This window comes from Oncorhynchus kisutch, linkage group LG2 (assembly GCF_002021735.2).
Source record: "Oncorhynchus kisutch isolate 150728-3 linkage group LG2, Okis_V2, whole genome shotgun sequence".
In the NCBI taxonomy this organism is placed as follows: domain Eukaryota; kingdom Metazoa; phylum Chordata; class Actinopteri; order Salmoniformes; family Salmonidae; genus Oncorhynchus; species Oncorhynchus kisutch.
In genome coordinates this window covers 36783835-36797669 of record NC_034175.2, presented here as the reverse complement: position 1 = coordinate 36797669, position 13835 = coordinate 36783835, and the positions used below count along the sequence as shown (strand labels likewise).

Here is a 13835-nt window from a genome sequence, read left to right as displayed (position 1 = left end):
ACTAAAATAGTTTGCATGGGCATCCGTGTCGCTTGCTCAAATCTTCTGCAAAGCGAATGCCCTTCTCCCTGCAGATAAGCACCAGCTTCGCAGCTCTCCACAACTCGTCTCTCACGTTTCTCAACGCTAACATCGTGATGACCTATGTCTGTTCTTCTCCTTTCTCTTGTATCCGAGACGGTGTGCAACATCTACCGCAATGTACAGGGTAGCAGGGGGATATGGAACAAACTTCCCAATAATGACAATCCCGTTGATATTCTCCCCATCAGTTTCAGGTAGCCTTTTCAGTCTCAGCCCCCATCAGCGCTTGTATCGGCCCTGTTCAGCACTGGCTGTGTGCAGCTCCTCGTTTTCTTTTGTCAGGGCAACTTAATTTTTTCAACATTTTCACATCAGTGGAGATATCCTTAATGACTTCTGCATTAAACTCTGTAGGTTTGGAAATGTTTGCAATCAAGAGGTTATTTTTTATTTATCCTCTCATCAAAGCCATTCAGCGGAATAGCTAGTTCTTGTTTAAACCCTGGATTGCCTTAAATATGGCTTCATTGGTGATGGGCTGGGGTGTTTGTAGTCTCTTCAGGTTGGGGGGTTTCAAAGGTGTTATTTGGACACCTGTACTAAAGACTAATTATTACGAACCTCAGTACCGTTACTTCTGGGGGAGTGTCAAAATCTTCCATATCTCAGCTAATGTTACCAGCTAGTTAGTTAGCGCCGATTTCCTGCTAGCTAGTCTTGGCTGAACTTGCTTGAAGTATAACAAAGTGGAAAAGTGATGTTCTTTAAACCACCAAACTATATGAAAAAAAAAAAAAACAGTATGAAATGTAACGGTGTTCGTCGTCTCCAGGCCTGGGGTGGTTCCTGGAGTTTGTGCTGGAACCTGGAAACTTGCTCTTCAACCCTGGTATTGGAAGACGATGATGTAAAGAGCTGTATCTCAAGTCAAAAACAAATTCAGTTCAATTTGACCCCAATACAAAATAGTACGGAATATACATTTCCTGGGAAACAAGTGTAATTGCCTGAATCTACACTGTAAATGTATTTAGCTATACACTGTAGCAAAGTAGTGTGTACTTCCTGTACAACAGTTCAATATCCTCCCTCTCCTTCAGCCCTGTGGTTCCATAACACCCTGGTGTTAGTTTGGCGAGGGTGTCAACATCTTTTGGTGCCACCTGCTTGCAGAAAGTTACAAGGACCCCTACGGTAATAAGAACCCTGTGGCACCTGCTTGGACCTTTCGGGCACTGGAGAGGGCATTACACATTCTGAAATTAACTGCCACCAGACTATCAGGACTTCTATGGCTGTCGCATGGGTCAGAGCTACGCATACTCCTCCCTGCCAGCTAGGGTGGCACGGGCTGTCGGAGACTACGTTTCCCTGCAGCCCAGTAGCTCATCTGGCTCTGAAGCTCAGTCCATGTCCAGAAACAATCTCCACCCCCTAGACACTAGTGAATTAATAGGTATGTAAGGGGTAGGCACTAGGGTTTCTGGACACTGCCTTGGAGTACACAATTCATAGGTTCACATGACTGCCACATTAGCAGCTTTAAAATATGAATTTGAGACACCATGGACCTTAGATTAAAGAAGCCTCTATGAATGTGTGTAAGTGAGCCAGTTTATCATAGAATTCTATTTCACCTTCCTTCATGTTGAATATCATTGAATATGGGGAATAATTTGATCCTTGTACTTGTAGAAAGAACTAAAATTGAGAGTGGGCACAGCAATCTTTTTATTTTTTTATTTTTTTATTTCACCTTTATTTAACCAGGTAGGCTAGTTGAGAACAAGTTCTCATTTGCAACTCATCTATTGGAGGTCAATTATTTAGACTCTCAGCTGCCGGTACAGCATGGTTGGACATTTTATTGCACAAATATTACAATTCCTTACAAACATTTTAAAGCTTTGTAAACAGTGAAGCAGCATCTCCCTAGAGAGTGTGTTTGAGGGGGTCTCCTACCAACGTTCCCTTCCCCTTTTTATGTAGTCTTTTTCATCACCATAAGCATCATCAGCACTAGCATGTCTCAACAAGCAAGAGTATGTGAGGTGGCAGGCCAACCAATGACTTTATTGCTCGAAACTGAGGGAGAATCTCAGTTACATACTCCTAGCCTCCTTAAAACCCGTTGGAAGAGGCCGGAGGGGAGGGACCTCTGGCTTTCTCATCAAATGGGTTTTGAGGAGATAGGACGCAAGGAGTATGCAATTGAGATCTTCCCTGAGACAAACTTCAATGGGGCTCTACCAGATTGGAGGGGGGATACGCAGACTTCATGTCATTGGCTGCTCTGAGCCTAACTCAAAGCTGTGGCTGTAGTAGATTGGTTAATTAGTTTAGTCAAGCTGTTTAGGACCTAACAACTGTGTCCTGTTCATTAGGGAACTGTAGCAAAAGGATTGCAACAGAAAATGTGTATTTTATTGGACAATTTCAGGTAGTCCCTCCCTGTTTTACAATTTATTGTTTGGTGCCTAATGAACATGATCTGGGTACATTCAAAGACAAATCTGTAAAAAAAAAAAAAGAAAAAAAGAATCCGAGTTAGAAAAATGGTTGAAATCACGTCGGCATGTAAAAACATTCTGTGTGACAATTATTATATTGATTGTGGTAATAGAGACGGTGTAGCCTGGGAAGGTGGGATGCACACACAACCTTCCATGGCCTTTAGACTACACAAGCCCTTGGACTTCAGACACAACAGGTAACAAACATACACACCCAACCACGGTAAAATGTGCTCATACTTTGGCTTTAGGACACAGATGAGAGAATATAAGAGCGGGATAAAAAAAAAATCAAAATCATACACGTGCACACAATAAATGCTCTCATATACACAGCACACCATGTTCACCCAGTTTAGGCCATGTCCTCTCGGTTTAGTAAATGTGGACATAGGGGGTTAAGTGAGGAGGCGGATGGTTCAGGACAGAGGGACATTCAGTATTAGTCTGTACACTGGGGATGTGTGGTGGATAGGAGCGCCATGTAGCCCAAGCAGCCAGTGCGGTCCAAAGAACCCCCTCCAGTCCCAAGGCGCCCCCCTGTAGCGCCACATTTCCTATAATTCTCTGGTGCAGAGCAGCGCCACCCCCTGGTAGAGGAAGTGAGGCAGACAGGCACATATGCCTATGAAGAATTCTCATTGGAAAAAACAAAGACATTAAGAAAATGGCACATCGCGCATTTTTGTGTGTTGTGCGCTTCAGCGATTAGGATATCTCAAATTTCTCAAGGTTCTTTTCATAAGGTTGCGAGGCAGATGGAGAGGAGAGCTCAATGCAAGGTCGGGCACTCCGTCATATGTGGACAGCCATTGGTGGACAGACAGGATAGGGTCGGAATTATGCTGGCAGGTCATCGTTAGGGAGTCGGTGCCGTGGTGCGATTGGCCTTCATCTTGTCCAGCCGCTTGGAGAGGTGGCTGTTGTTCGACTCAAGTTCGTCAATCTTATCCAGCGTTGACCGCAACTGCCATCAAGGAAGGAACAGAAGGCACAAAGATCAATCATTAACTTTAAATCGGAGACGCTATTATTCAAGATCAACAATGAATTAGTAACATACTGCTCCAATGTTTTTGTATTACAATAAATGTTGTACCTTACAGCCCAATTCCCTTACTTCACCGTCTACCAAGTGTGTGTAACAGGGTTGGTTATGTTTCCGCTTGCCTCTAAAGAAATGCGAATTTAAATGTTCAAGCGCTCTTATTGGTTGGTTCAATTCCGATGACAATAAGGCATGTTGTTGCCCCCCTTGCAGATAGGGAGAGATCGTGATTGTCAGGTCTCCCCAGTATGAAAACGTGATGCAAGGGGTAAGTTACGTTCTGAATACTGTATTCTATTTTTATATTTTACAATGTGTACAAGTTTGCTGTACAATCCTGGATTATACATGTGTGGGTATATGGTACCTGTTAGGGATTAAGGGGCTTTCTGGGATGTGCTTTGGTATACGAGTGTGTTAGCTAGCATGCACTGATGTAATGGTCACATAAGCTCACTGCTAACACAGTTGTCATGCTACATATTTTACCATTGACAGCCATCAACATCATTAAGCCCTGCACAACTAATGTGCTGTTTCCTATTTAATCACAGGTAATAAAAAATGCTCAACTGGGACCACTGGCTGGGGTGACTTCTTTGAACTAAACACAACGCAAGGAGAGTACAATTAACATCTGTTACATCAGAAGCAATGTTCTGACGATTGTAGGCCCCTGACATCTGGTCTCTGCATAGCAGCTTGATTCAAGCCACATGACCGACAGCTGGGGGCCATACCTCTCTCTGCAGCTTGCGTTTCTCAGCCTTCAACTCGTCTTCCACTTTCTCTGCATTCTCTGACGCACCCTTGTAGCGGGTCACCTGACCCTCGAGCCTGGTAACCTGCAGATTGGTGAGAATCATGAGAATCTCAGCCAATAACGAGTCAAATTAATAGTAACTATCTGTGATGATTATCGCTCTGCAATCAACCAGGTTAATGGCAGTACACTTACATTCTGTTCCAAAGCGGTCACCTCTTGCTCGGATTTTACAAGTTTGAACTTCAGGTCACTAAGTTGCCTGCTGGCATCTCCTGCAAATGTGTGGGGGGGCAGACAAGATCTGATGTGCAGCATATGAATACTATGGAAATCGCATTGTTAGGACTAACATTAATTTATGTCTCGAGTTATTAATTTCATAGGTCACAACATTTCAGGTGTGTGTCAGATGCCAAGGAACCAAAAAGCCTGCATTGGAGCTGTGGCTCTTACTCTGCAGGTCTTGTATGTGGGGGTCTGTGCCGTTCTCCAGAACCTCACCCTCTGGGCTAGAGCCCTCAGTCCCGTTCCTCAGTTTCTTTTGCTCTACTTGGGCCTTCAGTTTCTTCACCTATAGGGAGGACCACATTCAGAACATAGTTAAAACATCTGTCTGTGAGTGACTTCACATTGTACAGTGACTTCAATTTAGTCCAGTCACCCATGCACCTCGGTTTATCGGCCTATCATTTCAACCAAGCATGATTTAACGTTAGTTAATCTCTACACAATTTAGCTGCAGCAAGTTCATTTTAGGTCCTACAGATTCAGATTGAGAAAAGTTGCAGCCCTATAAAAAACAATAAATAGCAGCAACACCAATGTAGCCAATTCAGTTGGGAAGTTCAGCTAACGTAACAAGTGACCCAGACAGACTATGGATAGATGTCCTACCTCACCTGTCCTATCAAGTTCTCCCGCTCGTCAACCAGCTTCCTCAGGCGGATCTCTGAAAGAAATACAAGCAGATCGAGATTTAGAGCTCATCTGCTTCACTTCAGTATTACAGAAAATGTTGGACAACTGCTTACAGTACAGGATCAGTCTCACATTAAATACACATTAAAAGTCTCATAGAACTTCTCACAATTATCAGTACAACTTTATGAGTAAGCATCTAACACATTTATTACACAAAATTGCATTAGGTTCATGCAAGAACAATCATAACAACAACTTGTAAAACCAATGTTGACATACCAGGGGTGGGAGGAGCCAAGTACATGGACAGGGAGGGGCTGAGTCAGAGTGGGAGGAGTTTAGAGTCCCTTGATGCATGCAATGGAGCAGGTGTCCATTGGGAGAGGATATGTGAGGGGTGGGGCTATGGTTAGCATGCAGAAACTGTGGAGAGGACACTCAACCTATAGGGCATTTTTATGCTAAACAGCGAATGGATGAGGGAAGATAAACATAAGAGATTTGCTTGTGCGTCAATGACAGGCAGACACCACTACATATTATACTATAATGCATAAGAACTACAGTTCCTTTCTCAAAGCTGGTAATGACTTACTTTATTCATTAAGGAAAAGGTTCAAGGTATTTCCTTACAAAAAGTGCACATGAAGAAACATTTAGACCAGAGATTAACAAAGGATTCATATTCTTACACTGTGTACAACTTGTCTAGCAGTCCTATCATTATATTAATTCAGCACACATGGCATACAGTGCCTTCGGAACGTTTCTGACCCCTCGACTTTCTCCACATTTTGTTATGCTACAGCCTTATTCTGAAATGGATTTCAAAAAATGTTGCCCTCATGAAATCGACCAACAAAACCCCATAACGACAAAGCGAAAACAGGTTTAGAAATGTTTGCAAATGAATTAAAAATAACAGTAATACCTTATTTACATAAGTATTCAGACCCTTTGCTATGAGAATCGAGATTGAGCTCTGGTGCATCCGGTTTCGATTGATCATCCGTGAAATGTTACCACAACCTGTTTGGAGTCCACCTGTGGCAAATTCAATTGATTGCACATTATTTGGAAGGGCAAACACCTGTCTATATAAAGGTCCCACAGTTGACAGCGCATGTCAGAGCAAAAACCAAGCCATGAGGTCGAAGGAATTGTCCATAGAGCTCCAAAACAGGATTGTGTAAAGGCACAGATCTGGGGAAGGGTACCAAAAAATGTCTGCAGCATTGAAGGTTCCCAAGAACACCGTGGTCATTCTTAAACGGAAGAAGTTTGGAATTACCAAGTCCCTTCCTAGAGCTGGCCGCCCAGCCAAACTGAGCAATCGGGGGAGAAGGGCCTTGGTCAGGGAGGTGACAAAGAACCCGATGGGCAGACTGGAGCTTGTCAGAGTTCCTCTGTGGAGATGGGAGAACCTTCCAGAAGGACAACCATCTCTGCAGCACTCCACCAATCAGGCCTTTACGGTGGAGTGGCCAGACGGAAGTCATTCCTCAGTAAAAAGGCACATGACAGCCCGCTTGGAGTTGCTAAAAGGCACGTAAAGACTCTCAGACCATGAGAAACAAGATTCTCTGGAAACCAAAATTGAACTCGTTGGCCTGAATGCCAAGCACCACGTCTGGAGGAAACCTGGCACCATCCATACGGTTAAGCATGGTGGTGGCAGCATCAGGCTGTGGGGATGTTTTTCAGCGGCAGAGACTGGGAGACTAGTCAGGATCGAGGAAAGATGAACGGAACAAAGTACAAAGAGATACTTTGAGAACATGCTCCAGACCACTCAGGACCTCAAACTGGGGCGAATGTTCATCATCCAATAGGACAACAACCCCAAGCACACAGCCAAGACAATGTAGGAGTGGCTTCGGGACAAGTCTCTGAATGTCCTTGAGTGACCCAGCCAGAGCCCGGACTTGAACATCTCTGGAGAGACCAGAAAATAGCCGTGCAGCGACTGTGATAGCGAAATTACAAGATTGTTATAATGCTGTTATTGCATCAAATGGTTGTTTTATGGAGTAGAATGGGGTTTTTGGAACACTCATCTGTGCGTGGTCTTCTAAAATTGGGCCTCTGGGGCTAAATGCTTCCAGTAGATTTACAATGCCTTAGCCCATATTCCATTCATGTGAGGGAGATGACTACGGTTTGACTGGAAGGTACCATGGAGAGATGGCTTGGGTATGGGTTTCTACACAATGAGAAGAGTCTTTACAGCAGATACTGCCTGCTGTAAATTATTAGTATCATTCATACAGATCCTAACCTTGTGACCCATTCCATACATCTGTTGTTTGTCATGAACATTCAGGAGGATGTACTTTGCTATAAAATGCTGTGGATCAAATCTGCTCGTTGGGCTCTCAACGAATAACCTACGGGTGGGTCGTCGACCTGCTTCATTACTGCAATAATTAATCTGTGTTATTAATACGTATTGAATAAAGTAATATCCTGATTGGTCTCTCCTCATTATTGATTAGAATTTCCATGACACAATGCTCCCCATCCAACCTGACAGAGCTTGAGAGGATCTGCAGAGAAGAATGGGAGAAACTCCCCAAATACAGGTGTGCTAACCTTGTAGCGTCATACCCAAGAAGACTCGAGGCTGTAATCGCTGCCAAAGGTACTTCAACAAAGTACTGAATAAAGAGTCTGAATACAATTGTTTTTTATTTTAATACATTTGCAAACATTTCTGAAAAATATATTTTTGCTTTGTCATTATGGGGTATTGTATGAGGGGACATTCTTTTTTAGAATAAGGCTGTAACATAACAAAATGTGGGAAAAATAAAGGGGTCTGAATACTTTCTGAATGCACTGTATACTAAACACAATGCATTTTTACAGTTTGCACATACAGTAATAGCCCTGGGCTTGGATTTCACCTGACATAGCCTACATGGAATTGACTTGTATCAAGGAGGATTTTTCAGCCAATTATTTTATGGCATTAGAGACTTGAGACAACCGCATCTGTTCGTTTTTTTCTTCAAACGCTTTTTCCTAACCATACCACCAATGCTAGTAAATATATTTTTTAGTTCTGGGTAACATTGACATTGTGAAGATTAAAGGTATTACAATAAATGATGTGCAATTAATTGCTACAGCATTTGTTTCTCGTGGTAATTACACAATATATAGATGCTTTATCATGCATTGATGTAACACCGTCCCTTGAATAGATGAAAAAATAAGAAAGTCATTCAAAAAAAAAATCTACCAATATTATTACATTATATAGGTGCTTATAGGAGAGTATGGGAGATGTACCCTGCCAGGGCCAATGTGTTCCAGGCAAGCAGTAACACACCTGATGGATTCAACTTATCAACTACTACAACTAGCTTTCTTAGTTGAATCAGTTGAGTTACTGCTTATTTGGGGAAAAAGTCTGCATGGTAAGATTACCCATACCATTTTATGACCAACTTCCCAAAGCACTTAAGCAAAAAAAAAAACAAACACCTGGAAAACACTAATGGTGCATTTCACATAGGAAAACGCATTGTACAATATAAAAGGACAATAATACAGGGACATAAGCATAGTTTAAAGAAATATATAATCCACTGCAATATTGTCTTCTCAACGTCATTTTACCCATGTTGATCTACAGGATGTCATGCACATTAACATCTATTCAAGATAATATAGAACAACATCTCAAGACAATTATAGATGATTCTGCACAGCATTTCACCTACATTTTTTTTTATTGTGTCACCCTTTACACTCGTGGGAATTGTCCTATATGGATAGGGATAAATTGAAATGTTTCTTACAGAAGAAATCATATGCATAACCATGGTAGCAATTGAAAAGGAACAGTTGAGATGGGACAATTATTAGACCAAAAGGTGAGTACACAACTGTTCACCTGACAATACTGAATCCTAACATTACACTGATTTTATGTGCATTTTACATTTACTGTACTTTTTGCCGCATTCGTTAACGAATTCAGTAACATAAGACTATTCCTGGAGAATGTGGGGTAGGTGCAACATAAGACAAAAAAAATGACAAGGGTTTGAGTGAGAGGACTAACTGGTGTCTCCATTGTCTCGGAGTTTCGAAATTGTTAGATATTACTGCATGGTCGGAACTAGAAGCACAAGCATTTCGTTACTCGCATTAACATCTGTTAACCATGTGTATGTGACTAATAAAATGTCATTTGAAATGGCCATACACCTCTCCAAAGTGTGCACAGTTCCTAAGCAATTTCCAATGCACTTTTATGACACAAAGACGAGTCTTCAACTACAAAAGGTACTTTTTGGAGTTCTCCTAGCTGTGCCGTTGAGGAACTAGAGTAAGTACACTTGTAGTTGTTTCATTTGGCACACAACACTTCATCCCCACCATCACACAAGCTAAGTTATAAAATACAATTTCACAGTGTTAGGCTTTCACAAGGCAATTCAGAGAAACTTTGGTGCACGTAAAAAGGAGTCATGACTGAATTAAGGTGCGTGTGCCCTGGCAAATTTGCTTCACAATAAACATAAGCTCATTCTGTCTAGAATGACCCAGGGTATAACGCCATGTCATCTTACAACTGTACATCAAACATAGTGATCATAAACGTTGACACAGTATATGACATGACTTTTATGATTTGGAAATTTGAAGTTCAAATTTGGACTCGGGTGTTTGGCTTGCTTGTATGATGCCAAAGCGTTATTATAAACCTCAACGTCTCATCTTTCAAAATACATAGTAATCTTAAATTTAGAGCTTTTCCCTCACTCGGACAACCAAAAATGTACAAGAGTTGCCCAATTACTGGGAGGAATGGGGGAAACGTCTTGTCACGCACTGTGCTCATGTTCAGAACGGCTGTTCGTTAAACCCCATACAGCGTTGTGAACTGCAGAGCCAGAGCTCTGACGTCATGTATAGCATGTTACTGTGCAGCCCAATTTAGGCACTTATTAGTGCCCAATTCTGCAATTTTCAACCTGTATATGGGTATGAGTGTAAAGGGTTAATCGAAATGAGCTAAAATACCCACAAACATCTCTCTGATTGCTTTGGAATTCATTTTAATTGAAGGTGCTTCGGCTCCAGCAGTTTAAACTCTGCAATTCCTATCATAAATATTTGCAGTTTCTATTGAGGGCAGACCTAAAAAACTAGGTCATTCATCAGTCCTTCTCTTTCCCCTTGCCTTTTCCTTTCTTACTGACCTTTTTCGAGCCTGACCTAGATTGCTTTGACTATGCTCTCTTCTCCCCTACTTTGACCCATACGGGATTTCTCCTCCTCTCCTGGCAAAGCCCCTACCTCTGTTGCATTCTGCAGCCTCTCACCTACACATTGTTGTTCAGACACACACACTCCCTCTGCAATGTCTTTCTGTTCGTATATTACACAAATAAGTGATTAGTTGTTGTTCTTCATTGGCATTCTGGCCTGCAACTCTGGTTTGTGCTTTTTCTTCAGGGCTTCGGAGCTATTCTGGTGCACTCTGACCCCCGTTCAAGTGGCTGCTTTGCCACTATTGTGCTAACTCCATCTACTGTGCCCTGCGGTTTTCCTGTTGACTTGTCCCAGTCTTCCTCTTCCTTGATTGCCTTCTCTCTACCTGGCTCTACCTCCATTTTGTTGCCTTCCATCATTCTCACCTCCTGGCTGACCTCTTGGGATGTTACTGGAAACACATTTGCAGAAACCACCGAATCTAGGTCGTTAAAGTCAAATGATTGACCCTCATCAATATCATCGTCCCCCTCATCATTCCCCTGCTCACTGGGTCCAGGTACTTTGTTACCCTCCAGCTTGGCCTCAATGGGATCGTCTTGCTCTTCTGCTTCGGCCACCATAGTGCATGGTTTGCTTTCTTTGGAGCCCTGTTCCCTAAAAGAGTCAATTGTCTCCGGAGTTTCTTTTACAGGGTCCTGTAGTCGTGTTTCTGTATCATCCAGCTCGGTCTCTGTGGAGATCCCTCCATTTGATGCCTTTTCTTCATCAAGTGTAACTGGCTCGTTGTTGTCATCTAAGTGCTTGTCAGCGACTGGACAACCAGGTGGATCCATCAATTGTTCAGGCTGTCTTATGGTCTCAGCGGCAGGGCAGTTGCTGTCGAGCGATGTGCCACAGTTCACTCCTGATACATTTTTGCATTTATCTACACTTGCTGGCAATGCTATGGAAATGTCTTTATGTTCAAGTGCATTTCTACACTCATCTGGGCTCCCATTTTGTTCATCCTGACCTGCCACTTTCAGGTATTTTATGGCATTTTCGGTAACATGCTCTGGGTGAGTAATGACACCATCATTGGCGATAAGGTCTTCAGGTACCATGCGCTTCTCGAGCGCCGGTCTTAGAACTATGCGACTGTGAAAGTTAATTCCCTCTTCCTTTGTGTCTTGGATTGTTTGAGTCTCATCAACTGAGACCTTGATTGCATCTTCTTCTTTGACATTGTTTGAATTCTCAGCAGTGGACTCTTTCAAGTCCAATGGACATTTCGGGTCAGCTGAAGAGTTCAGGCAGTCTACAAAGTTATCAGGGTTGGTTGTGTACCCTGACTCGTCTTTTTGGGTACCAGTATTTGTTGTGGATTCTAATTTCTCTTTAGGGTTATCAGCACTGGTTACACAATTGGTTATACATTGCTGGTTAACAGGATCCACAATACCAATGTCGCACTCATGGCATAATACTGATATCTCGCCTTCTGATTTCTCTGATTCCATGGAAGGTTTTTGGTGGTCCTTTTTGACAACTTCCTCACTCTTGGCTTGGTCCGTCAGAGATACTTCTGGGGTTTCAATGGGAGGCTCCTCACTCTTAACCTCTACTCGGCCCTCTGCTAGTTGTTGTTCTTCTTCCTTCAGGTTCCCTCCCTCAGCTATGGTTTGTGCTTTTTCTTTAGGGCTTTGGAGTTCTCGATTTGGTGAACTACCGGTCCCCTCCTCTAGAAGCTCCTGTGTCTCTATTGTGATAACTTCCTCCACTACTGGCTCCTTATCTGTTGAGACTGAGTCCACATCCTTTTCTGTTTTGCTCCTCTTGTTATCGTCTCCCTGGTTTTCATCACCTTGTGTCTCTCCCTTCTTGCCTTTCTTCCTCTTTTTGCCTCCTTGGGCCAGTGGCTGCATATCAGTGGCCTCTGGCAACACTTTAGCCTTTGATTCGACTGGGCTCTTAGTAGTATCAAGGTTTGTTCTTTGGGGAATCTGTGTGCTATTTTTCATGGAGACTACACCCTTTTCTGTTGTGCTCTTCTTATAGTCTTCCTGCTTTTCATCACCTTGTCTCTCTCCCTTCTTGCCTTTCTTCTTCTTCTTCTTGCCTCCTTGGGCCTGTGGCTGAGTGTCAGTTATCTCTGATAACGCTTCTGCCTTTGTTTTCTGAAGCTTAGGTTGAGGCTTACATTCTGATCTTATTGCGCTCTTACTAGTATCATGGTCAGTCCCTGGGCTAATCTGTGTGCCATTTTGTATGGTGTCCTCAATGGTTTCCCTAGGGTGAGGACATGAGTCTATACTTTTCACAATCTCTTTCCTCAATGCTATATTATCTTGTTCAGCTAATGCACCATATTCTGAGGTAGGCTCTTTTGTGTGATCACTACTCTTGGTGACTTTGGCCTCCATATCATCTGCCTTGTCATTTTTTATTCCCATTTCCCATTTGTTTGTGGCCTCTACTCTCCCTTGCACTGTCCCCTCCATGCCTGCTGGTTTGTATCCCTCCCCTGTAAGCTCTTCCTCAGGAACTGTTACAACCACAATTACCTCAGAATCGCAAACCGGTCCATGCTTGACCTCTACTACCAGTATGCCATTGTCAGAGTCTTTGTTGACATTACTGCATTCAATCTCAACCTCATCCCCCAATTTGGGCGAGCATGGCCGAGCCTCCACAGAAGTTTCGGTTTCAGAAACACCAGCGAGGCTACAGGGAGTGGGCGAGGTCAGATGGTTCTCTTGAACCGCCTCATGTGTTTCCACTTGCTGCCTGGACCTTCCTGGAACCACCATCTTATCTCCTCTACTTCCCAATTCCATATCCTGAGCTCTGCCTAAGAGATCATGAGGGGAGAACGTAAGGGTGATACAGGCCAAACACTGGTCTGGTGTTTCAAGAATTGTCATTTTTCTGATGATCAAGATCTGTCAGTTGAAGCTGGGCCAATTAGCGCAAAGCAGAATTTGAAAGAATTTGGCCAAAATCTATCCAAAACAGAAGAGAAGAAAGGGAAGAAGAATAGGAGATCACAAAAACAAAGCTCTTGAACGTAGATTAATTGTCAAAGCAGAGGAATAGGTCAGAGGCATATTGGTACCTCAAACTTTGGCAAGCTGCAAATCTTTTAAACTTTGAAATGTCTGCTGTGGTGTTATTTTGCTTTGGGGGTCACGCTTACTTCCACATATCAGACAACCATATGACCATCTCAATATGAAACCACTATGTAGGATACACATGGCACCAAAACAAGGGTGTTAACCACATGTGCTTTAAATCATGGTTCAGATGGATTAATTCAAATGAATCAGGTGTAGGGGTTTCAATGGGTTGG

At 42.8% G+C, this 13835-nt stretch overlaps 1 protein-coding gene across 10 annotated transcripts in view; it reads right to left on the bottom strand.

Moving 5' to 3' along the window:
• Nucleotides 1-1863: 1863 nt before the first annotated feature.
• Nucleotides 1864-13835, bottom strand: part of lrrfip1a (leucine rich repeat (in FLII) interacting protein 1a) — a 63852-nt gene continuing 51880 nt past the window's right edge. For 5 of the 10 annotated variants that reach the window (XR_004203605.1, XR_004203606.1, XR_004203604.1 and 2 more), the window contains 5 exons: nt 5251-13334; nt 4805-4922; nt 4544-4623; nt 4326-4430; nt 1870-3504 (listed from right to left, as the gene is read on the bottom strand). Coding sequence is in view for 2 of the 10 variants with exons in the window: in XM_031793762.1 (XP_031649622.1) it covers nt 3397-3504; nt 4326-4430; nt 4544-4623; nt 4805-4922; nt 5251-5300 (461 nt within the window). In the remaining 8 variants the exon portion in view is untranslated. Of the gene's footprint in view, nt 3505-4325; nt 4431-4543; nt 4624-4804; nt 4923-5245; nt 13335-13835 lie in introns of all 10 variants that reach the window. The other 5 variants (XR_004203608.1, XM_031793765.1, XM_031793762.1 and 2 more) reach the window with 5 other exon arrangements.